Source organism: Acomys minous (assembly GCF_964271855.1).
Source record: "Acomys minous genome assembly, chromosome: 18".
NCBI classification, from domain to species: Eukaryota; Metazoa; Chordata; class Mammalia; order Rodentia; family Muridae; genus Acomys; species Acomys minous.
The window spans coordinates 64247785-64272604 of NC_140501.1; the positions used below are offsets into that span (position 1 = coordinate 64247785).

At 50.9% G+C, this 24820-nt stretch overlaps 1 protein-coding gene, 1 long non-coding RNA gene and 1 pseudogene across 3 annotated transcripts; 2 read left to right on the forward strand and 1 right to left on the reverse strand.

Moving 5' to 3' along the window:
• Position 1: 1 nt before the first annotated feature.
• Positions 2–8914, forward strand: DHRS1 (dehydrogenase/reductase 1). Its single transcript, XM_084768190.1, has 9 exons — positions 2–204; positions 736–906; positions 2913–3056; positions 3229–3308; positions 5722–5854; positions 6166–6312; positions 7635–7704; positions 8127–8207; positions 8331–8914. The coding sequence occupies exons 2-9, from the start codon at positions 757–759 to the stop codon at positions 8465–8467; spliced, it is 942 nt and encodes a 313-aa protein (XP_084624316.1). The 5' UTR covers positions 2–204; positions 736–756; the 3' UTR covers positions 8468–8914.
• Positions 8915–11899: 2985 nt separating this feature from the next.
• Positions 11900–12365, forward strand: LOC311589652 (small ribosomal subunit protein eS27-like; annotated as a pseudogene). The gene has a single exon. The product of its transcript is annotated as a small ribosomal subunit protein eS27-like (transcript).
• A 3956-nt stretch (positions 12366–16321) lies between these two features.
• Positions 16322–23941, reverse strand: LOC311589653. The gene is made up of 3 exons (XR_014776597.1): positions 23821–23941; positions 22182–22337; positions 16322–17334 (listed from the first exon to the last, which is right to left on the reverse strand). It is a non-coding gene; the product is annotated as an uncharacterized lncRNA (long non-coding RNA).
• Between the last annotated feature and the right edge of the window lie 879 nt (positions 23942–24820).

A 24820-nucleotide genomic window follows, 5' to 3' on the forward strand; every position in this document is an offset into this window, starting at 1 on the left:
GACCCTGGATCTCCCGGGCTAACCTCGTCTTCTTCTAGCCCATCGTCACCCGCACCGGACTTCCACCCAGGCACGCACTGTAACTCCGACGTGGCCAGAATCAAAGTTCTCGAACTATAGGCCCCTCCCCTGGGCAGAATCCAAGTTCTCCAATAGGTCTGGCAAGCTGGCCAGAAAGAAACCCAGAGGCAGCGCCTGCCGCAGGTAAGGCTCTTAGTCCACTTATGGTACGGGGCTTGTTTTCATGGTTCTCGGTGCGACTGGACGAGTAGCCAGAACTCCAGAGAGCTTAGGACTCTTCGTGGACATACCATGTTGGACTGCCTCGCCAGATCCCCCACCAAGTTAGCCCTGCTCAGAGGGTCGCAGTAGATGTGTGGCCCCTGGAGAGTCTCCACCCGGCCCTGTGGCTCCTGAAAGGACAGCCTGGCCTGAGACCTGCACCCAGTTATTCTCCTGTGAAATTTCTCCACCTTCAAAATAGTCCAAGCTCAGCCGGGCAGTGATGGCGCACGCCTTTAATCCTAGCACTCGGGAGGTAGAGGCAGGCGGATCGCTGTGAGTTCGAGGCCAGCCTGGTCTACAATGTGAGTCCAGGACAGCCAAGACTACACAGAGAGACCCTGTCTCGAACCCTGCCCCCCCCCCAAAAAAAAACCAAAATAGTCCAAGCTCAGAGACCTGCCTTGGCACACAGTCTTCACGATTTCTCAAAGCAACTCTTTACCTCCACAGCTGTCCCCTTTGACGTGAGTCATGGTAGCACCTATGAAGGGCCAAGTGTGTGTGGTAACTGGTGCCTCCAGGGGAATTGGCCGGGGCATTGCCTTACAGCTTTGCCAAGCAGGTGCCACAGTTTACATTACCGGCCGCCATCTGGACACCCTTAAAGCTACTGCCCAGGAGGTGAGTGACCACCTGAGTTAAGCATTCCGATTACTACTCTCCCAGTCATTCGCCTGACCATGGTGCCCCTCCCAACAAGTGGTTTGTTTTTGTTTTTGTTTTTCGAGATAGGGTTTCTCTGCATAATAGCCCTCTGGCTGTCCTGGACTCTCTTTGTATAGCAGACTGGCCTTGAACTCAAAGTGATCTACCTGCCTCTGCCTCCCGAGTGCTGAGATTAAAGGTGTATGCCTCCACGCCCGGCCTAACAAGTGAATTTAATGAGAAGAAAAATCTTTGTGTTTGAGAGTTTCAGGTTTTGCAAAGAAAAAAAAATTGGACTGGTGCAGTTCCCCTGATTTAGGCAAGACTTGCTGAATTGTATGTGCTTACTTCTTTTTTGTGTTTTTTGTTTTGTTTTGTATTGGGTTGTTGTTGTTGTTGTGTTGTTTGGTTGGGTTTTTTTGAGACTGCATGTCTATCTGTGTGAGGGTGTCAGATCCCCTGGAACCTATAGTTAGAGTTGTGAGCTGCCCTGTAGGTGCTGGCTCTTCTCTTAACCACTGAGCCATCTCTCCAGCCCTCTTGAACACATCTTGAATAGGAATTAGTAAAGGAAGTTAGGAAAACCATTCCCAGCTACCTAAGCAGAGGGTAATGGTGAAGAGGCCAGAGAGAGAGGGAGCACTGGTTCTTAAAGGCCATTGACCAGGGTAGGGGGCTGCAGTTAAGTGGAAAAGCACTTGCCGAAGGATGTGCAAGGCCCTGGGCTTGATTTGAAAAAACAAAAAAACTACCCTGGCAAACTACCCTGGTTTGAGTTTTGCATGCCTTCAAGTCCAGTACTCTGGAGCCAGAGGCAGGGGGCGCTCTGTGAGGTCAAGGTCTACATAGTGAGTTCCAAACCTGCCAGGGCTTACACAGTGAGACCCTGTGGCAGAAAAGAAAAAAGAAAAAAAGTCAGTATGGCGTGCATACCTATGTAACCATAGAACCCAGCGCTGGGAAAGTTGTGCCCGGAGGATCAGGAGTTGAAGGACAGCTTGGGCAGTGTAGTAAGACCCTGTCTAAAAAGCTTTTAGGCTTTAGTTGCTTAGATTGGTGATTCAGTTAGAAGGCATTTTTAAATGCATGGGTTTTGACAGTCCGCACTGACTAGATTGTGAAGAACTGACTTAAGGAAAAAAAGACGTGCGGTCAGCTGCAGTTTGAACAAAGGAGCGGAGACCCTGAGCTTGCCACCGAAGAGTAGGTACTTTCTTCCCTCTGAAGCCAGTGGGTGGGACACATTTCTTGGAGGCGAGGCAGAATAGGAAGTGGCAATAGTTTATGCATGGTAGCTTTGGTTTATTAGTTACCGAGCTAGAGCATTGGTTAAGGAAGGGAAAGAGTTCAGGCTGGCACAAATTCTGGGCATGGTGGCACACGCCTGTAATCCCAGCACTCAGGGAGGCAGAGGCAGGTGGATCTCTGTGAGTTCGAGTCCAAGCTGATCTACTCTGCCTGGAGTCCAGGACAGCCAAGGCTACACAGAGAAACCCTGTCTCAAAGAAGAAAAAAGAAGAATTCCAAGTGAGTGGCACGAGAGTTCAAAAGGACAAAGAGGCTAGTTACTTGTGTCTAAGAGTGGGTGACAAGCCTTGTCTCTTACCTTAGACTCGCAGAGTATTTACTAAGTAAGGTCTGGTCTTGCCTATGGTAGGCCTCAGTAAATGCCAATTTTACTACACCCTCCCCTACTCCTCAGAAAAGGGGAGCCACCACCCACCCACCGTGCCAGCAAGCACACAAAGTCGGTTCAGGACTGGTTTCAGGACTGAGAGCATCTGAAATCCAATCCACCTTGCTCTATTGTGGGAGGTCCCTCTGTGATGAAATTCCTAAAACAGACACCAGAGGGAGCCATTGGGCACCATGTTTTCCCAGCTACTAACTGAGTCCTTGAGATTTACCTTCTCAGTTCCTAAACCCTCTTAAATTAGGAAAACAAACAGTACTGTGAGCTCGCAGTTTCTGTTCCTCTCCAGGCACAGTCCCTTGGGGGCCGATGTGTACCAGTGGTGTGCGATTCAAGCCAGGAGACTGAGGTGAAAAGCCTGTTTGAGCAAGTCAGTCGGGAACAGCATGGGCGGCTCGATGTTCTGGTCAATAATGCCTATGCTGGTGTCCAGGTAACCTTTGAGCTTGATCCAAGTCTACCTTCCAGGCCCGCCCCTCCCCCCCCCCAGTCCCACCCTGGACTCTTTATCTCCATTTGTGGCCCCGTTATCGGACTTTTATACCTTCCTGCCTTCTGACCGCCCAGTCAGTCCCCCACCCCCACCCCCGCCTTCTGTCTTCTAGGCAATCCTGAACACCATCAACAAGCCATTCTGGGAAGTGCCTGCCTCCATATGGGATGACATAAACAACGTTGGACTCAGGTGCGCGCTTCGCTGCCAGAGCCCTGGCTCCTCTCACTTAGCTGGCCCCAGAGCCAGCGCCTTTTCCTGAAAGGACTTCTGTTCCCTACGGCCGCCCCCTCTCTTTCCCCTCCCTTCTAGTCCACTTGTCCCACTTAGTTCTGGAGAAGTTCCATGCCTGTGGGTTTGCACCTAAATATGTCTTTTTTTTTCTTTCTTTAGTATGCGCATGCTGCTGTGCCCACCAGGGTGCAAGCAGCAGAAATCTGAGGCCCACTCCAGAGAGTCGGTGCTCTCTTGCTTGCTCCCTCTTCCCCTCCCCCCTCTAACCCCCCCCCCAAACTCTTCATCTTTCTGTGGGCTTGGGACTTGACCTCTCCAGGCTTGCACAGGATGCACCTTTTACCTACTGAGCCATCTCAGGCAGCCTGGAAATGTCCATTTTTGCTTTGTCTTGTTTTATTTGTTTTTTGAGAAGACATTTCTCTGTGTAGCCTTGGCTGTCCTGGAACTTTCTCTGTAGACCAGGCAGGCCTCAAACTCACAGAGACCCGCCTGCCTCTGCCTCCTAAGGGCTGAGATTAAAGATGTGCGCCATGGCCCAACTCAGTTTTTTTTTTCTTTTTAAAAAATATTTATTTATTATGTATACAGTGTTCTGCCTGCATGTACACCTGTATGCCAGAAGAGGGCATCAGATCACATAGTAGATGGTGGAACCCTGACCTCGGGAAGAGTAGTCTGTGCTCTTAACCTTTGAGCCATCTCTCCAGCCCCACCTCAGTTTTTTGTTTGTTTGTTTGTTTTTTCAAAAAAGATCTCAGCCTTGTTTCTGTCTCATTCTTTGCCCATCCAAGTGCAAGTCCCAGGAGGGAGTATTCCCTCAGTGTCGCGCACAGCCCATAGGCTAGGTCTTAAGACATGCTGAGAAGGATGGCTCAGACTGACTGGTTAGTGCAGACTGAGTGTGCTCCTGTCAGTTCTTCTCTCTCCACACACGTGTCATTGCACTGTCTTCACTCACTCCCAGCCCCACTGCCCTGCTCTCCAGCTAGCTCTCTGTCTTCCCCAGTTAGTCCTACTATGTGTTTTCTGTTACTCTTGCTGTTTCCCATTTTCCTTAGATCCTTTCCTTTCCCTCTTATAATTCTCAGTCTACCAATAAATATGCACATTTGTGCACGTGTACACACACTCACACATATACATGTGTGTACACATACATAATTTTAAACCCACATATGAGAGATTACATGGTATTTGTCTTTCTGAGTCCGGTTTATTTTGATTAATATTTTCCAATACCAGATAGTGGCGCACGACTTTAATCCCAGCACTTGGCAAGCAGAAGCAGGCGGATCGCTGAGAGTTCAAAGCCAGCCTGGTTTACTAGTGAGTGTCAGGACAGCTAGGGCTATGTAAAGAGACCCTCTCTCAAAAATAGTAGCCACAATAATAGTTGTTTTCCAGTTGTATCCATTTTCCTGCAAATGTCTTGGTTTCATTTTTTTCTTTATAGCTACATAAAATCCCATTTTGTATGTGCACCACATTTTCTTTATCTACTCATTAGTTGATGGACATCTAGGTTGGTCCCATTTCCAGACTATCGTGAATAGGTCAGCTGTAGAAATGCAAACGTCTGTGGTTTGTTGGCTTAGAGCTCTACCCAAGTGTAGATAGCTGGGTCGTGCCCTGTTTGTTTCTGAGAAATCCCCACACTGACTTCCACTTCCACGGTGGCAGCTTTCACATTCTCACCAGCAGTGAGGAGGGTTACTCTTTCCCCGCCTCATCACCAGCACTTGTGAACTGTTCTCCTGATGGGAGCCCTTCTGTCTCATGTAAGATGGAATCTCAAAGTAGTTATAATTACATTTTCCCTTTGGCTCTGGTTAGTTAACATTTTCAAGGTCCATTTGCATTTCTTCTCCTGACTACTCTGTTCAGGTCATGTGCTTATTTACTTACTGGCTGATTTGTGAGTGTGTGCATGCCTGTGTGTGTGTGTGTGTGTGTGTGTGTGTGTGTGTGTGTGTGTTGGCAGTCGTTATTGTTGTTACTGTTGTGACAAGGTCTCATCTAGCCCAGGCTGGCCTCAGACTCACTGTGTAGCCAAGGATGTCCTTGAATTCTTATTTCCCTGCCTTCATCTCTACCATGTTGAGATACAGGTTTGTCCCACTGACCCAGCCAACCAGATGCATGGCGACAACACCCCGAACTATCTCATGGTTACAGTGCTAGAGCCCCTTTCATTGCAGGTTGCCCTTTCTCATCTGCCCTTCCTTGTGTCAGTTTTCCCCTCTGATTGGCCTATGCCTGACTGCCCAGGTCTTCAGCTGCTCCTCTGCTGGCTGTGGCCACCAAAGGCTCCGGAAGCAACTGAGCCAGCACCCACACAGTTCACCCTTTCTTCTCTGACCCCTTCTAGAGGCCACTACCTGTGCTCTGTGTATGGGGCACGGCTGATGGTACCGGCTGGCAGAGGACTCATCGTGGTTGTCTCCTCCCCGGGAGGGCTGCAGCACATGTTCAACGTCCCTTATGGCGTGGGCAAAGCTGCGGTAAGGACTGATGCACGGGCATTAGGCAGGTGCGCAGCAGCTGGTGCAGTCCACAGCGGTCAGAATAGTCAGACTGGCGACCTTTCACCTCTCTCTCTGTCCCACCCTCTGCTGGTTCCTTTGTGTGGACCTCCCTCTGCCTCCCAGAGCAGGGATCCACTGTGAGAAAATGGTAGCAGACACATCAGGACTCCCGAGAAGGATAGGGGCCTGGGATAGCCTTTCGGACTGGGGGGGGAGCGGGGGCAGAAAGGAAGGTGAGGCAGGCAGGTGTCCAGGCTCTCATCTCTCTGCCCTCTTGCCCTCCACAGTGTGACAGACTGGCTGCTGACTGTGCCCACGAGCTACGGCGTCATGGAGTCAGCTACGTATCTCTGTGGCCAGGGATGGTGCAAACAGAACTGCTGAAGGAGTTTTTTGCAAAAGAAGAGCAAGCTAAGGACCCTGTGCTTAAGAAGGTTGGCAAGGGAAGGGCGGGGGGTTAGAGAGCGAGAGGCCATCTCTCCAACCTCATAGACAGTAACAAGTGTAAGCAGTCCCCGCGGTGGCAGGCCGTCTGTAATCCCAGCACTCAGGAGGCAGGCGCAAGGTGATCTGTGTGACTTCAAGGACAGCCTGATTGAGGTCTGGCCCAGCTAAAGAGAGAAAGAGTAACTATCCCCACTAATCAGGTGCTTCCTAGGGCAGACACAGGCTGAATATGTAACACATTATTTCTTTGAATCTTGTAAAGACATTAATAACTCCATTTTATAGACAGTGACTCGGAAGTCCAGAGAAGTTAGGAAACTTCATCTAAATGCTCCGTGGTAGCGCATCAGCCTGGGAGTGCTGTGTAGACTCAGTCCTTAGCAGTGGTAGGGCATCGGCCTGGATGTGCTGCATAGACTCAGTCCTTAGCAGTGGTAGCGCATTGGCCTGGATGTGCTGCGTAGGCTCAGTCCTTAGCAGTGGTAGAGCATCGGCCTGGGTGTGCTGCATAGACTCAGTCCTTAGCAGTGGTAGCGCATTGGCCTGGATGTGCTGCATAGGCTCAGTCCTTAGCAGTGGTAGAGCATCGGCCTGGGTGTGCTGCGTAGGCTCAGTCCTTAGCAGTGGTAGGGCATTGGCCTGGGTGTGCTGCATAGGCTCAGTCCTTAGCAGTGGTAGAGCATCGGCCTGGGTGTGCTGCGTAGACTCAGTCCTTAGCAGTGGTAGAGCATCAGCCTGGGTGTGCTGCGTAGACTCAGTCCTTAGCAGTGGTAGAGCATCAGCCTGGGTGTGCTGTGTAGGCTCAGTCCTTAGCAGTGGTAGAGCATCGGCCTGGGTGTGCTGTGTAGGCTCAGTCCTTAGCAGTGGTAGAGCATCGGCCTGGGTGTGCTGCGTAGACTCAGTCCTTAGCAGTGGTAGAGCATCGGCCTGGGTGTGCTGTTTGGGCTCAATCCTTAGCAATGAAAAATGGAAGGAAGGTAGGAAACGTGTCCCGTGGCTCATGCCATAGCAGGAAAGGCTATCTGACACCAAACCCCACATAGGTGACCTTGCCCTGATACATCCTAGAAGGTCCAGACACTAGTTGGAATGATCTGATCCTTCCACTTAGGAGAGGCAACGCATCCTGGGGCCAGGGTACAGGGCTTACATGAACATGGGAAAGTAGTTCTGGTACCTTCTGAGACGTGGCCCTGCAAGTCCTGCTTGAGCTCTGTGGCTTTCTGGGACAGGAGGTGAGAAAGGGGAAGGCACAGACAATGCTCTCAGAAGTTAACCCCTAACTGCTCAACCCATTTTTTTTTTTAAGATGAAACCAGTTTTCTCATCGGCTGAAAGCACAGAAATGAGTGGCAAGTGTGTGGTGGCCTTGGCAACAGGTGATGAATTTGAGGTGGCAAAATGCATCTTTGGGGCACTGACAACCAGTTCCTAATTTTTGTTTGGGAGATGATTGGACATTCTTTTTGTTGTTGTTGTTTTGGTTTTGGTTTTTGGGTTTTGAGACAGGGTTTCTCTTGTAGTCCTGTCTGTCCTGGACTTGATGGCCTCAAACTCACAGAGATCCGCCTGCCTCTACCTCCCGGGTTCCGGGACAATTGGACATTCTTGTCTTTACTGTTGTTGGAGGCTCAGAGGGTCAGGGTTCCTGGTTTGAGGTCTATGAGATCTGCTGCGGGGAGGTGTGGCCTCTGTGTGAACACAGAACTACAGCTCGGGGCTGCAGCGCACACCTCGCTGGTGCCTGTCACTCTGCACCACTCCCAGTGCCCACCATCTCTAAGCATGTATGTGCCCACAGACCCCAACATCCTGAACCTGAGTGGGAAAGTGCTGCCCTCCTGCGACCTTGCCCGACGCTATGGCCTTCAGGATGTTGACGGTAAGCATGTGGCCTCAGCCATCGTTTCCTGACTCCTGACTCCTTCCCCTCAACGTTTCAGCCAGAGATGGCACGTCTGCGGAGTAGCAAACAAGGGTCTCACTGCCCTTCTGTTGCTCCTAGGCCGCTCTGTCCAAGACTATTTCTCTTTGGGCTACGTGCTTTCACATGTCTCCAGCCTGGGATGGTTGACCTCCTACTTGCCTGGCTTCCTCCGTGTGCCCAAGTGGATTGTCACCCTCTACACCAGCAAATTCTAACCTCCTGACCTGCTCTCCCAGCCTTTCCCGAACCTCTTCTCATTGAGGCTCAGGTGGGTGAGGCTGCCTCGGTGGAGCAAAGCAGCCCTTCCCACACATCCACGTCCTCCCTCGGACAAGAAGCTGGCTGGCGGACACCTAGTGAGTTCTGGGGACTCTGGGAGGCTCTCTGTGCCTTGGTTTCCTTGTCGCTGCATCTTAGTGTCTTGCTTCACTATTTAAAAAAGTGCTTATAGGGGGCTGGAGAGATGGCTCAGTGGTTAAGAGCACTGCCTGCTCTTCCAAAGGACCTGGGTTCAATTCCCAGCACCTACATGGCAGCTCACAACTGTCTGTAACTCCAAGATCTGACACCCCTACACCAATGCACATAAATGAAAATTAAATAAAATATTTTTAAAAAGTGCTTATAAATAGAACCTAATAAAGGTCCCATCTCCCCTTCAATGCATGTGTGAGTTCTGAGTCTGTACTACAGCGGTAAACAGTTGAGAGGAAGGTGCAGCAATGCGAAAAGGTGGAGGTTCTCAGCCGAGAGACTTTAGTGGATACAGCTGTTACAGAACAAGTGTGAAGACCCGATGCAAATTCCAGAAGCCAGGTAGTGGCAGCCTGCATGCAATCCCACCCAGCCTGTGTGGAGCAGGAGGCACAGATGGGAGAATCCCGGAAGCTGTCCGGCCACCCAGCCTGGTGTACACAGTGATGAGCAGCTAAAGACACTGTGTACACAAGGTAGGAGGTGAGTACCAGCAGCTTGTCATGTGACCCACACATGGGGCATGTACCCGAGTTTACATGCACATGTAAACACACACAGGTGTTCACATGCATAAAAATTTTAAATTAATTTTATGTACTTCTGCCTACATGTATATTGGGGGGGTGGGGGGGTGCTCAAATTCTTTGGAACTGGAATTACAGACAGTTGTGAGCTGCCATGTGGGTGCTGAGAATTGAACCCAGTTCCTTTGGAAGAGCAGCCAGTGCTCTTAAGCACTGAGCCATCTCTCCAGCCCTGCATAAATTTTTTTTTAATTAAAAATTTAGACAGGTATGGTGATGTACCCAGTAACAGGGAAGCAAAGACAGGAAGATTTCTGAATTCCAGGCCAGCCAGGGACACACAGGGCTAAAAATAAAATGAAATAATAAAATAAAATAATTTTAAAATGTAAAAGTAGGACTAGGCATGGTACGTGGTACACAATTTTTTTTTTTAAGACAAAGTTTCTCTGTATAGCCCTGGCTGTTCTGGACTCACTTTGTAGACCAGGCTGGCCTCGAACTCAGAGAGATCCACCTGCCTCTGCCTCCCAAATGCTAGGATTAAAGGCGTGTGCCACCTCTCCTGCCTGTGGTACATACTTTTAATTCCAGGTCTCAAGAGGCAGAGACAGATGAATCTCTGTAAATTTGAGGCCAGCCAGGGAAACACAGTGATTTCTTGTCTCAGGAAATAAAATTAGCCAGGTGGTGGTGGTGCACGACTTTAATCCCTTGGGAGGCAGAGGCAGGCAGATCACTGTGAGTTCGAGGCCAGTCTGGTCTACAAAGTGAGTCCAGGACAGCCAGGGCTATACAGAGAGACCCTGTTTCCAAAAACAAAAAAAAAAGAAAAGAAAGAAAGAAAGAAAATTAAAATCAAATGCATAGGTCCTAGAAGGGCTCCAGTTCCCATAGTGAAGTTCTGTCCTGAACAGCGGCTCCTACTCTTCCTCAGCAGACCCCTCTCTCATACTGCGGGGCAGGGTCTCTCTGACTCGGCGTCTGGCGCCATCTTTCCACCAATACCTGCTGCCTTCTACTGGGCCATCGCTGCCAACACAGGAGATCTTCTAGTGTGTCTAACTTCTTGGGACTGGGGAACTTGATTCCAGGTAAAACGGAAGCTGCTGGTGCTGCTGGCACGCTCGCCCTTCCTCTTGGGACCACATCACCTGAAGGAGTCACCTTCTGCAGAACTTGAGTACACGAACCCTCCTGGGCTGCCGCTCAGAGCCATGCATTTCTAGGAAGCCAAGGGCAGGTCTCCAAGAGTGACAGGTGTCAGTGACGAAAGCACACTGAAGAGCGTAGCAGGTCCCAGAATAGAAAAGCTTCTGTGGGCTGTGGGCAAACATGCTGCCAGCTGCAGGAAGATTGGCATGACCAGACTCGTAATAAATGAAGCTCCCAGGAGCTGAGGTGTGGGCAGAGAGAGGGTAGGTTGTAGGCAGGAGAGGCTGGCCTAGCATCAGTGTCACCAGGAATACGATGACACATAGGTGTGGGCTGAGGCCAGCTGCGGGAAGCAATGTGTGCCGATGGGACCTGAGCTGGAAGGAGCCCGCGACTGTGCTCTCCCTGGGAAGGGGGACAATATGCCGGCAGCAGACACAGAGAATTTTTGAGAAGCCAAGTTGCCTGAGGGCTTAGCCCTGGCAAGACACTAAGGGCTTAGTTGAAACGTGAGATGTGGCCCTGCCCTTATAATTTGCCTATTTCTAGCCAGAGCCCAAGGAGGGATGGGAGAGAGGCTTTTGATTGTCAGGGTAATAGTCATGGCCCCAAATTCAAAAGCCTTTGAAGAACATAGAGCAGAAAGGCTCCTGTCCCTGGGCCCTAACTGTCCCATGCCCTGCCCTGAGGTAGCCACAGGCAGAACCCGTTCTCTACACAGCAACATATTCAAGGTAGAGTTGAGGTGGGCGTTTTCGCTGGCTGAGTTGATTGCATTTTCCAGTGCCTGAGTCCAGTCTGGCTTCGTACCCCACCTTTCCAAACTCGGTACTAGCCCTAGGTCCAGGCCCGCCCCCCGCCCCTCCCCTCCATTCCTTCTGGATCTTTAGGCTTGAGAGAAGAGCAGTGGGGGATCTGTGAAAGAACTCTGCCCGGTCCAACCTCCTTACCAGACTGCTCACATCATGGATGCGAGAAGTGTGTCACATTAGAACCGACCTTCCTTTTCCTAGAGCAGATACCCATAAATTAGGGATGTCAAAAGTTAGGAATGCCTCAGCCACTAAGAGTATTTGCTGTGGGCTGGAGAGATGGCTCAGAGGTTAGCAACACCAGCTGCTCTTCCAGAGGTCCTGAGTTCGATTCCCAGCAACTGCTTGATGGCTCACAACCACCTATAATGAGATCTGGTGCCCTCTACTGGCATGTAGTTGTACATACAGACACAACATTGTTTACATAATAAATAAATCTTCAAAAAAAGAGAGTACTTGCTGTGCTTGCAGAGACCCTGGGCTCAGTTCCCAGCACTGACATGGTGGCTCACAGCCGTCTATAACTCCGTAGGTTATAGGGGATCCAGCTGACTCGGGCATCAGGTATGTCAGGGGCATATATATATACAGATTCAGATTCAGACAAAACAGTTCATACATCCACATAAAAACAAATCTTTAAAAATGACAAGGAAAAAAAGGAAAAAAGGCTCACCGTAGAGATCCGGAGCGGCCGCGCTCACGGAGCCATCACCATGTCTCTGGCTAGAGACCTATTACACCCTTTCTTGGAAGAGGAAAAGAAAAAAACATAAGAAGAAACGGCTGGTTCAGAGCCCAAACTCTTACTTCATGCATGTGAAATGTCCAGGTTGCTACAAGATGACTACAGTTTTCAGCCATTCTCAGATAGTGGTTCTTTGTGTAGGCTGTTCAACAGTGCTGTGCCAGCCCACAGGAGGAAAAGCCAGGCTCACAGAAGGCTGCTCGTTTAGAAGAAAGCAACACTGATCATGTACGAGTTCCTGAGTCTGTGCTCTTCACAGAAAGCCTTATCAAGTTCAGTTACTCTACCAAGACACTGTAATTACTTTTGATTTTATAAAGCATACAACAATGATCTCCTATTTTGGTGTCAGTTTTTCAATAAAGTTTTAATTAGGAACAAAAAAAGGAAAAAATGACAAGGAACTCTGGAAGGTGGTGGCGGCACGCCTTTAATCCCCGTATCGTGGAAGCAGAGGTGGGTGGATCTCTGAGTTCAAGGCCAGCCTGGTCTATATAACTGTTCTTCACTTTCAGAACAAGAAGGCTACACAGAGAAACCCTGTCTCAAAGAAAATAAAAATAAAAAATTTTAAAAGTAAAAAAAATAATTTAAAAATAAAAAAACAATAACAAGGGGGCTGGAGAGATGGCTCACAACCATAAATATAAGAGTTTGGTTCCCAGCACCCAGGGCTATCTCTCCAGCCACAAAACAAAACAAAACAAAACAAAACAAAAAAGCAAGGAACATTGTCGGGTCTTGACAGCAGTCATAAACGTAAGCTTTAACCAACACTGCATCCTAAAAGCTGATCCAAGGGATCTGAGAGTCCGAAGGTTTTTATTTGTTTTTGTTGTTGTTTTGTTGTTTTTGTTTTTTTGACAGGGTTTCTCTGTGTATCCCTGGCTGTCTTGGAACTCACTTTGTAAACCAGGCTGGTCTCCAACTTATAGTGATCCCCCTGCTTCTGCCTCCCAAATGCTGGAGTTAAAGACTTCCACCACCCCAGGCTAGCTTATTTGTGTTTTATTCTTGCTTTTAAAGAAGATTTGATTCTCTTTTAGTTTACATTTAATACCCACTTATCAGTGAGTACATACCACATTTGTCTTTCCGAGTCTGGTTCCTCACTCAGGAATATTTTTTTCTAGTTCCATCCATTTGCCTCGAAATCTCATGATGTAATACTCCATGGTGTAGATGTACCACATTTCCTTTATCCATTCTTCGGTTGAAGGGCATCTAGATTGACTCCAGATTCTAGCTATTATGAATAAAGCTGCTAGGCCCTCTCCCTATGTGTTCTGTCTGAGTAGCTTCGTGTGCTTGTGGGATTCCTAACAGTGGGAGTGATGGCGTGTGCCTGGTCTTGTTATAGCTTGTTATGCCGTGTTTGGTTGATGTCCCCAGGAGGCCTGCTCTCTTCTGAGGGGAGGTGGAGAGAGGTGGGTCTGGGGGAAGGGAGGGAGAGGAAACTTCAGTTGGGATTAATATATGAGAAAAGAATAAAAGAAGATTTGGAGGATGGTCTGTGGTAATGCGTTTGAGTGCATCTGTTATGCATGTGGAGACCAGAGGAAAGCTTGTGTTCCTCAGAAGCCATCTGCCTTACTCCTTGGGGCAGGGTCTCCCACCAGGATTTGGGGTTCACCTATTCAGCTGGGCTGTCTGCCAGCTCTAGAGACCATCTCGCCTCCATGTCCCCAGTCCCAGGGCTGTGAACGCAGCCACTCCTGGTTCTCTACTTGGGCGCCGTGGGTCGGACTCAGGTCCTCATGATTGCGTGGCACGCTATAGCCGAAGCCCTTCTTTGAGCCTAAGCTTCTGGTCTGGGGGACATGTTATTGTCACCCTGTTTCCATCAACTACTGAAGTCCCCTTTGGGCCCATGGGTAAGACTGGAGATCCCAGCCGGGCGTGGTGGCTCACGCCATTAATCCCAGTACTTGGGAGGCAGAGGCAGGTGGATCTCTGTGAGTTCCAGGACAGCCAAGGCTACACAGAGAAACCATGTCTCAAAAAAACAAAAAAACAAACAAACAAAAAAAGAATGTCGATCCCTGGTAGCCGAGTGAAGTGATGAGGTAATGCGAGTGGCCGTAGGGTGAGGCTTTAGACAAAGCAATCAGTCATGAACGCCCACAGGAGCCTGAGCCCAGTGAGCAAATCCACGCAAGGTGATTGAGTCCAAAACTGTTCTTTTCCCCTCTCATACCTGGGTCTTTCCCATCCTGGACACTCAAAGACCATGGCATGGGGTATCTGGTCCTTTCAGCTGCTTGGCCTTCTGTCCCTGGGAGAAGAGAGCCTCCAGATGACCTCAGAACCCAGTGCTGGGCAATAGTGGCACACGCCTTTTGTCCCAGCACTGCGGAGGCAGAAACAGGTGGATCTATGTGAGTTCAAGGTCAGCCTGGTCTACAGTGTGAGTTCCAGGACAGCCAGGGCCTCACAGAGAAACCCTGTCTCTAAATAAGTAAATAAGAAAGAAAAAAAGAAAAGAAAAAGAAAGCCCAATGCTACCACAGCCTCCCCTCCCCCACAGCCTCTCCTCCCCCCACAGCCTCCCCTCCCCCCACAGCCTCCCCTCCCCCCACAGCCTCTCCTCCCCCCACAGCCTCCCCTCCCCCCACAGCCTCTCCTCCCCCCACAGCCTCCCCTCCCCCCACAGCCTCCCCTCCCCCCACAGCCTCTCCTCCCCCCACAGCCTCTCCTCCCCCCACAGCCTCCCCTCCCCCCACAGCCTCTCCTCCCCCCACAGCCTCTCCTCCCCCCACAGCCTCCCCTCCCCCCACAGCCTCCCCTCCCCCCACAGCCTCTCCTCCCCCCACAGCCTCCCCTCCCCCCACAGCCTCTCCTCCCCCACAGCCTCTCCTCCCCCACAGCCTCTCCTCCCCCCACAGCCTCTCCTCCCCCCACAGCCTCCCCTCCCCCCACAGCCTCTCCTCCCCCCACAGCCTCCCCTCCCCCCACAGCCTCTCCTCCCCCACAGCCTCTCCTCCCCCCACAGCCTCCCCTCCCCCCACAGCCTCTCCTCCCCCACAGCCTCTCCTCCCCCCACAGCCTCCCCTCCCCCCACAGCCTCTCCTCCCCCCACAGCCTCCCCTCCCCCCACAGCCTCTCCTCCCCCCACAGCCTCTCCTCCCCCCACAGCCTCTCCTCCCCCACAGCCTCTCCTCTGTCACCTTGAGTGCTAGGTCAGCCCATCCCTTCTTTAAAGCCCCTCTTGCATGGGCTCAGCCTCTATCCCCTTCCCCTGCTTGCCCTTCCCACCAGACCCTCCACTGGAATATCTCTCTAACCCCCACCTTCCAGTCAGTCACTGTCCATGGCAGCCTTGTCCACGCCCGGCCCAGCCCTACGCCTGGATCAACACGCACTTACCAGCAAGCCTATAGACAAAGGTCCAGCCCTCAACGTCCTTTCCATTATCAATAAACAACAAGCCAGGTTTGGTTATGAACGCCTTTCAATCCCAGTGCTTGGGAGGCAGAGGCAGGATGATCTCTGTGAGGACAGCCTGGTCTGCGTAGTGAGTTCCAGGGCAGCCAGGGCCATGTAGGGAGACTTGTTTTGACAGACGACCGACAGATGGGAGGGGAGAGAGAAGAGAGAGAGAAAAAGAGATGTGGGGGGAGAGGGGGGAGAGAGAGGGAAGGGGGGCACAGAGAGAGAACAGCCATGCTGAGACCCAGGGTAAGGATGCCAAGGTGCGCAGGAGTTACCACCCGTCCCCGCCTGTGTGAATGCAGGCCTGTTCTTTCAGGGTTTTACCCTCCTGAGGGGTTATGACACTCTTCTCTCCATACCTGTCTCTGATAAGTTTACCTCTGCCTGTGTTCCAGCCTCCAGGGAACCAAGAGTTTCAATGCCCACCTCAGTCTGCCCTGAGTACCTGCCGGAGGACACATCTAAGCCCCGCCCCCTACATGCTGTAGGTGCTTCCATCAAAGGGTCTTGTCCAGAGCCTCGTGCTGACCCACGTGGAGGTTAGATTTGCCCCAGGAATGACCAGGGACTAAGGAGGAAGCGGATGGATCAAAGACAAGCAGCTGAAGTTGAACGTGCTGGTGCATGTATGCACTGCCAGTACTGGGGGATGGAAGCCAGCTTGGGCCATATATTAAGTTCTAGGTCATTTGTCATTCTGGGCTACATTAGAAGACCCTGCCTCAAAATTAAGAAATGGGGAAAAGGGCTGGAGAGATGGCTCAGCGGTTAAGAGCACCGACTGCTCTTCCAGAGGTCCTGAGTTCAATTCCCAGCAACCACATGGTGGCTCACAACCATCTATAATATGATCTGATGTGCACTGTATACGAGAGAGAGAGAGAGAGAGAGAGAGAGAGAGAGAGAGAGAGAGACGGGGAAAGCAGCCAGCATGGTGGCACACGCCTTTAATCCCAGCACTCAGGAGGCAGAGGCAGGTGGATCACTGTGAGTTCAAGGCCAGCCTGGTCTACAAAGTAAGTCCAAGACAGCCAAAGCTACACAGAGAAACCATGTCTTGAAAAACCAAGAGAGAAAGAGAGAGAGAAGGAGGAGGAGGAGGAGGAAGGGGGGGAGAAAAAGGGAAAGAAGGAGAGGAGAAGGGGAGGAAAGAGGAGGAAATTTCAACCCAGGCAGGTATTAATTAGGTGTTTGGTTTTTGTTTTTCTTTTTTCCTTTTTCTTTCTTTCTTTCTTCTTCTTCTTCTTTTGGGTTTTTTTTTTTGTTTTGTTTTGTTTTGTTTTTTTGCTTTTGCTTTTGTTTTTTTGTTTTTTGAGACAAGGTTCTGTGTGTAGCCTTGGCTGTCCTGGACTCACTTTGTAGACCAGGCTGACCTCGAACTCACAGGGATCTACCTGCCTCTGCCTCCCGAGTGATGGGATTAAAGGTGTGTGCCACCACCACCCAGCTCTTTTTCTATTTTTTAATGTAGCCTCTATTCCCCTTTTTTGGTGTGGGGGGATTGTTTTTTTGTTTTGTTTTGCAGGGAGAGCTCAAGTCAAGATTTCTCTGTGTAGCCTTGCTTTGTAGAGCAGGCTGGCCTTGAACTCACATCGAGCCATCTGCCTCTGTGCCCCAGACTACTGGGATCACAGGCACGTGCCACCACCCCTGGCTTCATTTTCTTATGTTTGATTTTGACCTTTGATTGATTGTAAGGAAAGATTGTGGTTATGTAAGTAAACATTATATGAAAGAGAAACAATAAAGAAGTGACTAAATAAAAAGTAAGAACTTGCAGGTGGTTTACAGATGCTGATTTTAGAGCAGTGCAAACAGAAAAAACATTCCAGTCAGCGTGGACTGCTAGTGGAAGAGCGGCCGGCTGTGAACTGCAGAGGCCATTGTAAAGAGAGAATGGGAGAAGGACCAGGCAGGAGCTCAGCCGAACCCTGTGAAGAAGTAAAGGAAACCACAGCTTAGGAGGACTGAGTAACTTAAAGAGTCTGGATTCAGCCAACACATGCAATCCCAGAATGGATTTCCCTGGTTATGCTTTGTTTTGTTCTGTTTTGTTTTTCTTTTCTTTTCTTTTTTCTTTTTGGTTTTTCAAGACAGGGTTTCTCTGTGTAGCCTTGACTGTCCTGGACTCACTTTGTAGTCCAGGCTGGCCTCTGCCTCCCAAGTGCTGGAATTAAAGGCGTGCGCCACCATGCCCGGCTCTGTTTTGTTTTTCAAGACAGGGTTTCTCTGTGTAGCCTTGGCTGTCCTAGACTCACTTTGTAGACCAGGCTGGCCTGGAACTCACAGCAACCCACCTGCCTCTGCCTCTGCCTCCAGAGTGCTGGGATTAAAGGTGTGCGCCACCACACCGCCTGGCTGTCCTTGACACTCTTTCCCTTGCATCCGGCCACTCTGCTGCTTGGCATCCTGTTCGCTCTGGGCTTTGGAGAACTTCTGTTTGTTTTCTGCAGAGGGGGTGTTGAGGTTGCTAGAACGCTGAACAAAATCAGCTTTTTCACCTCCAGGACTTCCTGGCCAAATTCTGTCTTGACCTTCCCCAAGTCCCACCGCACTTGCTTCCGTCCACACCTTTGCTTGAGCCAAGTCTGATCTCTGCAGTAACACTCACTCTACTCACCACCCCCCCACTCCCGCCCCAGGCCCCCAGCCCAGGTCTCAGGCCCATTTCTGACTGCCAGAATTCATCCTGCAGAGTCCATCTCAGCCTTCTAGAAGCTTCTGGTTTTTTCTGACCTTGCTTCCCCCCTTCTGGGGGGGGACTTCTTCCTGTGGCATTCCCATGGGTCTTGACTAGTGAAACATAGATGTCCTTATCCACTTCCTAGGTTCTCATTTCTATTCCCCCCCCCATCACCACCTTCCACACACACACAGAAGTATATACCCTGATGCACAGAACTGAATGCTGCCAAGCCCTCCAGAGTGTGGCTAAACTCACAGGTCCAGGGGGACCCACTGCTGAGAGGCCCTCCTTCTCTCAAGAAGAGTTGGCAGCCCGTGGCAGGATCCGGTCCCAGCTAGTAGCCTTGTGATAGCTCCTGCCTCCTAGAATCCATCAGTCCTTGCCAGCTCAAGTAGGCTACTTTCCAGCCAACAAGGCCATCAGCTGGGGGGAGCAGTGAGTGTCTCTTGGGGTCCTTCCGGGCACCCCTATCTCTGGACCAAAGCTCAAGCCTGAGTCATTGAATTCAGGGGAGACACAGCAGCACAGCCTCGCTCCTGTCAGCAATCCCGAGCGTTCTAAGCTTTCTGCACCACTCCCCGTCTCTCCCTCTCAGAGTTCCTGTGGGAACTAGAGTACCGCCCTGCCTGACTCACCTGGCCCATGCGTCCTGCCATCACTCCCGATATGCCTGGTTTCTCTCTTAATCCCTCACCAGCCCGGTGAGGTACAACCCGTCTTGCTCTAGAAGCTATGGTTCACGAAATATTCAGCCCCGGCTGTCCAGGACCGCCATCTATAGATTGGCTGGCCTCAAACTCACAGAGATCCCCTTGCCCCCTGCCTCCTGGGTGCTGGGATTAAAGGCGTACACCACAATGCCTGCCTTTTTTCTTCTGAGCATTTTATGCGTGAGTACTATATTTACATCATTTCTACCCTTCCCTAGCCCCTCCCCACCCTCCCATTGGCTGCCCAAGTCCCTCTCAAATTCGTGACTTCTTTACTGTTTTGTATATATGTATGTATGTATATAAAACATCAGCTCAGCCCATTTCATGTTGCCCTGTGTACATGTGTTTAGGGATGACCGCTTAGGGTTGGATAACCTGTCAGGGGACTCATCCCTGAAGATGAATTCTCCCTCCCTCAGTAGCCATTGACTTCCTGTGGCTCTTCGTCTTGGGGTGGGACCTTGTGAAATCCCTATGTTGGCACTGGCATGTTGACTGGTGTTGTCATTATTCGGGTCGGCTGTAGGAAACCATATTGCTGAGCTTTGATGGGCACAGCTTCCTTTGTCGTGTCCGGAAGCTGCTGTCTCACAGCCAGTGTCCTGGTCTTCTGGTTTTTATCATCTTTCTGCTCCTTCTTCATGAATTTTCCTCCACTCTCAGTGCAGGTGGTTGCACTGTAAATGTATCAACAGTCACTTGTTCTCTGTATTTTGACTGGGTGAGGCTCTCTATAGGACCCTCTGTCTATTGAAAAAAAGAAGCATCTTTGACGAGGGGTAAAAGCTACAACCTGTCTGTGGTTATAGGATTAAGTATTAGAACAAGAAGCCAGGCAAGGCGGTGGTAGCGCACGCCTGTAATCCCAGCACTGGGGGGGGGGGGGGCAGAGGCAGGTAGATCTCTGTGAGTTCGAGGACACCCTGGTCTAGTGTGTTCCAGGACAGCCAGGGCTTCGAAAAGAAACTTTGCCCCTCTGTCCCGGGGTGGGGTGGGGGTGTAGTAAGAAAATGTTTTTACAGCTGGATCTTATGGAGGCATTTTCTCAGTGGAGGTTTCTTCCTTTAAAATAACTCTAGTTTGTGTGTCAAGTTGACATAAGACTAGCCAGCACAGTATACATACATATTTTACATAAACACACATATGACTGTGTGTGAACACAGAAATGTATTTGTATATATGTAACGTACATACACATATAAATGTGTAATTAAATTTTCTTTTATTTTTACACAAATGAGTGTTTTGCCCAGAGGTTTGTCACATGCATGCAGTGGACATGAAAACCAGAAGAGGGAGTCACATGCTCTGGTACTATAGTTTCAGACGGTTTGAACCATGTGGATACTGGACCATTGAACCCAGGTCCTTTGGAAGAGCAGCCAGTGCTCTTAACCACCGAGCCATCTCTCTGGCCCCTTATATATGGATTTCTAAGTAAGCACATAAAATAACATGTTTCCGTGTGGATTTCTCAAACATCTGTAGTAGTATTTAGCTTTCTTCTTCATAAAGATTAACCTATGTGTATATGTCCGTGTGCGTATACACCGCCAGGGTGCGGATGCCTACAGATGCCAGGCGCCTAAGATCCTCCGGAGCTAGAGTTACAAGCAGTTGTGAGCTACCCAACACGGGTGCTGGGAACGAACCCAGGTCCTCTGGAAGCACAGCAAGCGCTCTTAGCCACTAAGTGGTCTTTCCATTCTTTCCCAAGACCCCCAGTGCTCTGTGGAGTTACAAAGCCTAGCGTGCTATGTTTCAGTACGGGGTTTACTTCCTCAGGGCGCTAAGGATGCTCTGACGTCACCTGATGTATACGTTATCCTTCTACAGAGTCTGCGTAGATCTATGAGAGAAGGGATCTTGTCTGTCTTGGGTCACTTTGTGGAACTGCGCCGGTCACCAAGCATTGCGGCTGACGAATGACTAGCTGAATGACGTCTACGGAGTTACCGCTGCGGGCGGAGGAACCTTGCTGGGTGAAGGGAAATGCAGGCACGTGAATCCCTTTGGGTAGTCCACAGCGGAAATGGAATCCGGGTGGGTGCTGCACCCCACAAGATGAACTAGAATGTAGTCACAGCACCATAGGCCCTGCTGCCAAGAGGCACAGAGAAGGTGAGCACATGAGCCCCAAGCAGCCCACCTCTGGGCGCTCTTCTTGCACCAAGCCTACTTTAATCCTAGACGGCACAGTCCCCTCAACTTGGTACGCACCCAACACCATATACCTTTCCTTATATGATTATTTCCGTCATCCGGAAGGCTCAGTTGGATGGCCCTGCTCTAGGCCCTAAGCTCATACGGGCGCAGGGATGCTATCTGTTTGTCTCATGGCTGCATCCCCTGTGCCACAGGTCCAGCTGAGGGCCGTCAGTTACTATTGTAGAGTGAATGGACAAGGCAGGGAAAGAGTAAGCACTTATCCTCTGTGCTCATCTGCCAGTCCAAGTGCCTCACACGTCCCCAGGTGCCCACAGTCTCTCACCCTGGTCCTTGGCTCATATCCCACCTGGCACAGAAGATCCCCCAGGGTTCTGCTTCCTGGTACTGATGTTGCATGTACCCTAAACTAAATTCAGTAGTGCCGGTCTAAAGTTGTTCATCGGCTTTGCCAGGCTGCCAGGCAAAAGGCACCTTGGCCATATTCCCAACCCTTTAATGAGGTTTTTAGCCAAGTCATCAGTTTCACCAACCACAGTGCAGGGTCTAGCTCGCACAGCAGAGGCGCAAGTCCTGACTCAGGGAGTATTTTGAGCTTTTTGGTCCTATTTCCTGGTTGCTTTTCCTTGACACTTCCTCAAAGACACCAACCTGAGTCAACACCTGTCACTTCCTATGTGATATAGGATTCTCTGCCACGGGGACTTTCCCTGCAGGGTCCTTCAGGCTTTTAGGCCCAGCCCTTGGGCTGTGCCCTTTTATTCACTGGCTAACCTGCTCCCCTCCTTCCCCAGCCAGGATGTACGCTGTGGGCACTGACTAATGCCACTGGTCATCAGGAGGTTTTGCCAGGCTGACTCAGAAGAACTGGGGTGTCAGGAGGCTAGAGAGAACCCAAGTACTCAAAGAACCCCAGGACTCTGATGAAATGAGTAAAATAAGGGCGCGCTTGAGCTCCGAGTCTTCTGTGTCCCTTCTCCATCTCAGTGACTAGAATCCTGAAAAGTTCAGGAGGGGAAGCATTTGTCCTTGAATGTCTTCTATTGCCTTTTTTTTTCTTTTTCCTGACACAGGGTTTGTTTGTGTAGCCTTGGCATGCCTGGAACTCCCTCTGTACTCCAGGCTGGCCTTGAACTCCAGCGACCTGTTTGTCTCTGCCTCCTGGGTGCTGGGATTAAAGGCATGTGCCGCCACTACCTGGCTCTATTACCTTTTTTAAAAGTGGTTGAGTAACGCAGGCTTCATCACCTCATACGACAGTGCATCTATCACCATTCGCTGAGGCTTGCTCCACCTCTGGCCAGCTCCGACGATTAGGAAGTCCTTCGCAGTGAGTCCGTGCATCCACTGGTCTCTGTTCTTTTTGCTCAAGAGATACAGGAGAGCTGGAGACGTGGCTCAGCAGTCAAAAATACACACTCCTCTTGCAGAGGACTAGAGCTCAGTTCCTAGCCAGTTACAGCTACCTGGCACTCCAGCTCCAGGGACCCAACACACCTCTAGCATTCAGCACTCTCTCTCTCTCTCTCTCCTCTCTCTCTCTCTCTCTCTCTCTCTCTCTCCCTCTCTAGCATTCAGCACACACACACTAGCATTTAGCACACACACACACACACACTCTAGCATTCAGCACACACACACACACACACACACACACACACACTAGCATTCAGCACACACACACACTCTCTAGCATTCCGCATGCGCGCGCGCGCACACACACACACACACTCTAGCATTCAGCACACACACGCGCGCGCACACACACACACAGAGGAAATATCAGTGTAGCTTCTATTCCAGGATTTTGAAGACTCTCCTCTGCCTCCTGCGTCTTTTCTTCCAGTTCAGCCCCCACTGGCACCGGCTCTCCTACCATCCTGATTTCTCCCCCCTCACTACAGTGTGTCCCTGTGCCTCTTAAAACAGAGCACATACTCGCACCTGGACCTAACACCACCACAGAGTCTGGGCACTAAAGCTCCCTTGGAACCTCTGCTCCGCTAAGCGAAGCTCGGCCCCTACCCTTACCACCTCGGAGCCAGCCAGGATCCCCGTACTCTCACAGCCACGTTATTCCACCTCCTCCGTGTCTGTTATTTTGCAGATCACTATTTGAGAACTGGACTTTGAAATTATTAAATCTATCAAATCCATCCCTACAAACTGGCCATCCCATGATTCAGTTTTTATCCATCATTGGAGACATGCCACCACTAGGGTCCGCCACAAAGCCAACAAAGACACTAGGTAGTGTTATCTGGGGCTTGATATCCTGCCAGCCTAGCTGTATTTCCTACCTCTGACGCAACCCCCAGTTCACTATCTTGAGGCTAACATCTGCTCTACCAAAGCATTGAGACTGAGAAACCTGACTCCAGCCCTGGCCCCCACCTCCAGCCCGCAGGCTGCACACTTTTCCTCACTGAATATCTTTGAGGCTGCTGGGACTCAATGGCCCTCCCCTTTGACATCTTTCTCAGTAGAGGGGGGGGGGGGAGCGGCGGGGGTTGGGGCGCGGAAAGAACCACTCAGAAGCTGCAAGCAGAGGCCGATCACAGTCGCAGAAGATAACAAGCAAGGAAGCCGTGCCCTGATAACGCCCCAGCTCTCCTCTCCCTCAGCACCAGCCCTCACTCAGCTCTTCCCCTCCCACTCCCTTTCCTGCGACTCAGGGCTTAGCCTCACAGTTCTCAACACTCGATTTCTGTGTATACAAATGTCTGAGCACTTGAGACCTGCTGAGCGACGACGTCAGGTTAGTTTCCTCTTTCTACTCCTTCCCTGGGAGAAGCAAATCTCCAGCACGCCCAGAAACCTCCAACCCATCCTTCCTGACTTCCACCTACCTTTCCTACTTTAGGCTGTTCAGTAGAGTGGCGAGAAAGCGAGCAAGTGTCCTCTGGAATCTCGCCGCCGCCTGGACGCCGAGCTCGGTCATCCCTGAGAGTGCGACCTTGAGCGGAATCCACCGTCCTGCCTGCCACACGGGCTGTACAGCACGCGGCTGCGATTGCGGCCCGTGAATAATGGCTTTGGAAACACAGACGCTCTCTTTCTCCATCCACTGTCCACTGCCCTCCGCTTCCCCCACGGACGCTGCTCCGTCCAGCACTGCCAGCCCTGCCCTAACCGTGACTGTCCCGAAGCTTGTTTGTGGGTTCCCTCCTCTTTCTTCTCCCCGCATGGCGTTCCCTGCCACCGTGTAATTACTACGTGCCCAGGGCTGACACCCACGCTGACCTCTTCTGTTCTGACCTCTCTCCAAGCAACTGTTTCTTGCTGCCTCGGGGCACCCCCACATCAAACCCAACTGCTAGGAGTGGCCCTTTCTCTTCTCACAGCGCCCTCGGTCTCCCTACCACATCCCAGCGGCTCTGTGGAAGCCACAGGTTCCCACATCTCTACTTTATAAACTGCGGATCCTAACAAGCCTTTGTTGGAGCCCATCTACCCACAATCCTGCTGGTTGCTCCTCAGAAGCAGAGGCCTTGCCCACCCGAGATGCACACGGGCTACCCCGTAGGCATCTTGATCGGATTCGGATTCGTTTTCTCTGCCAGTTAAAGAACCCATCAAAAGGCAAGAAAAACCGCCAGCACAGCAGGAAGCAGCAGACAGCGGGCTGAGGCAGCCAGTAAGGAAAGGCTCTCTCCATCAGGGGTGCACGGAAGCACACACAGAGACCAAAGCCGAGGGCCAGTGTCTCCTTGAGGTCTGGGGGGTGGGGAGGATGTCTTAAGAGCCTTTGAGGGGGATCTTATTCTCCCAACTCAGGCTTGGTCAGTTTGAATAAAGCCAGGGAAGTCACGCATCCTTGTCTGTCCTCTATTTTGTCGGGCACCACAG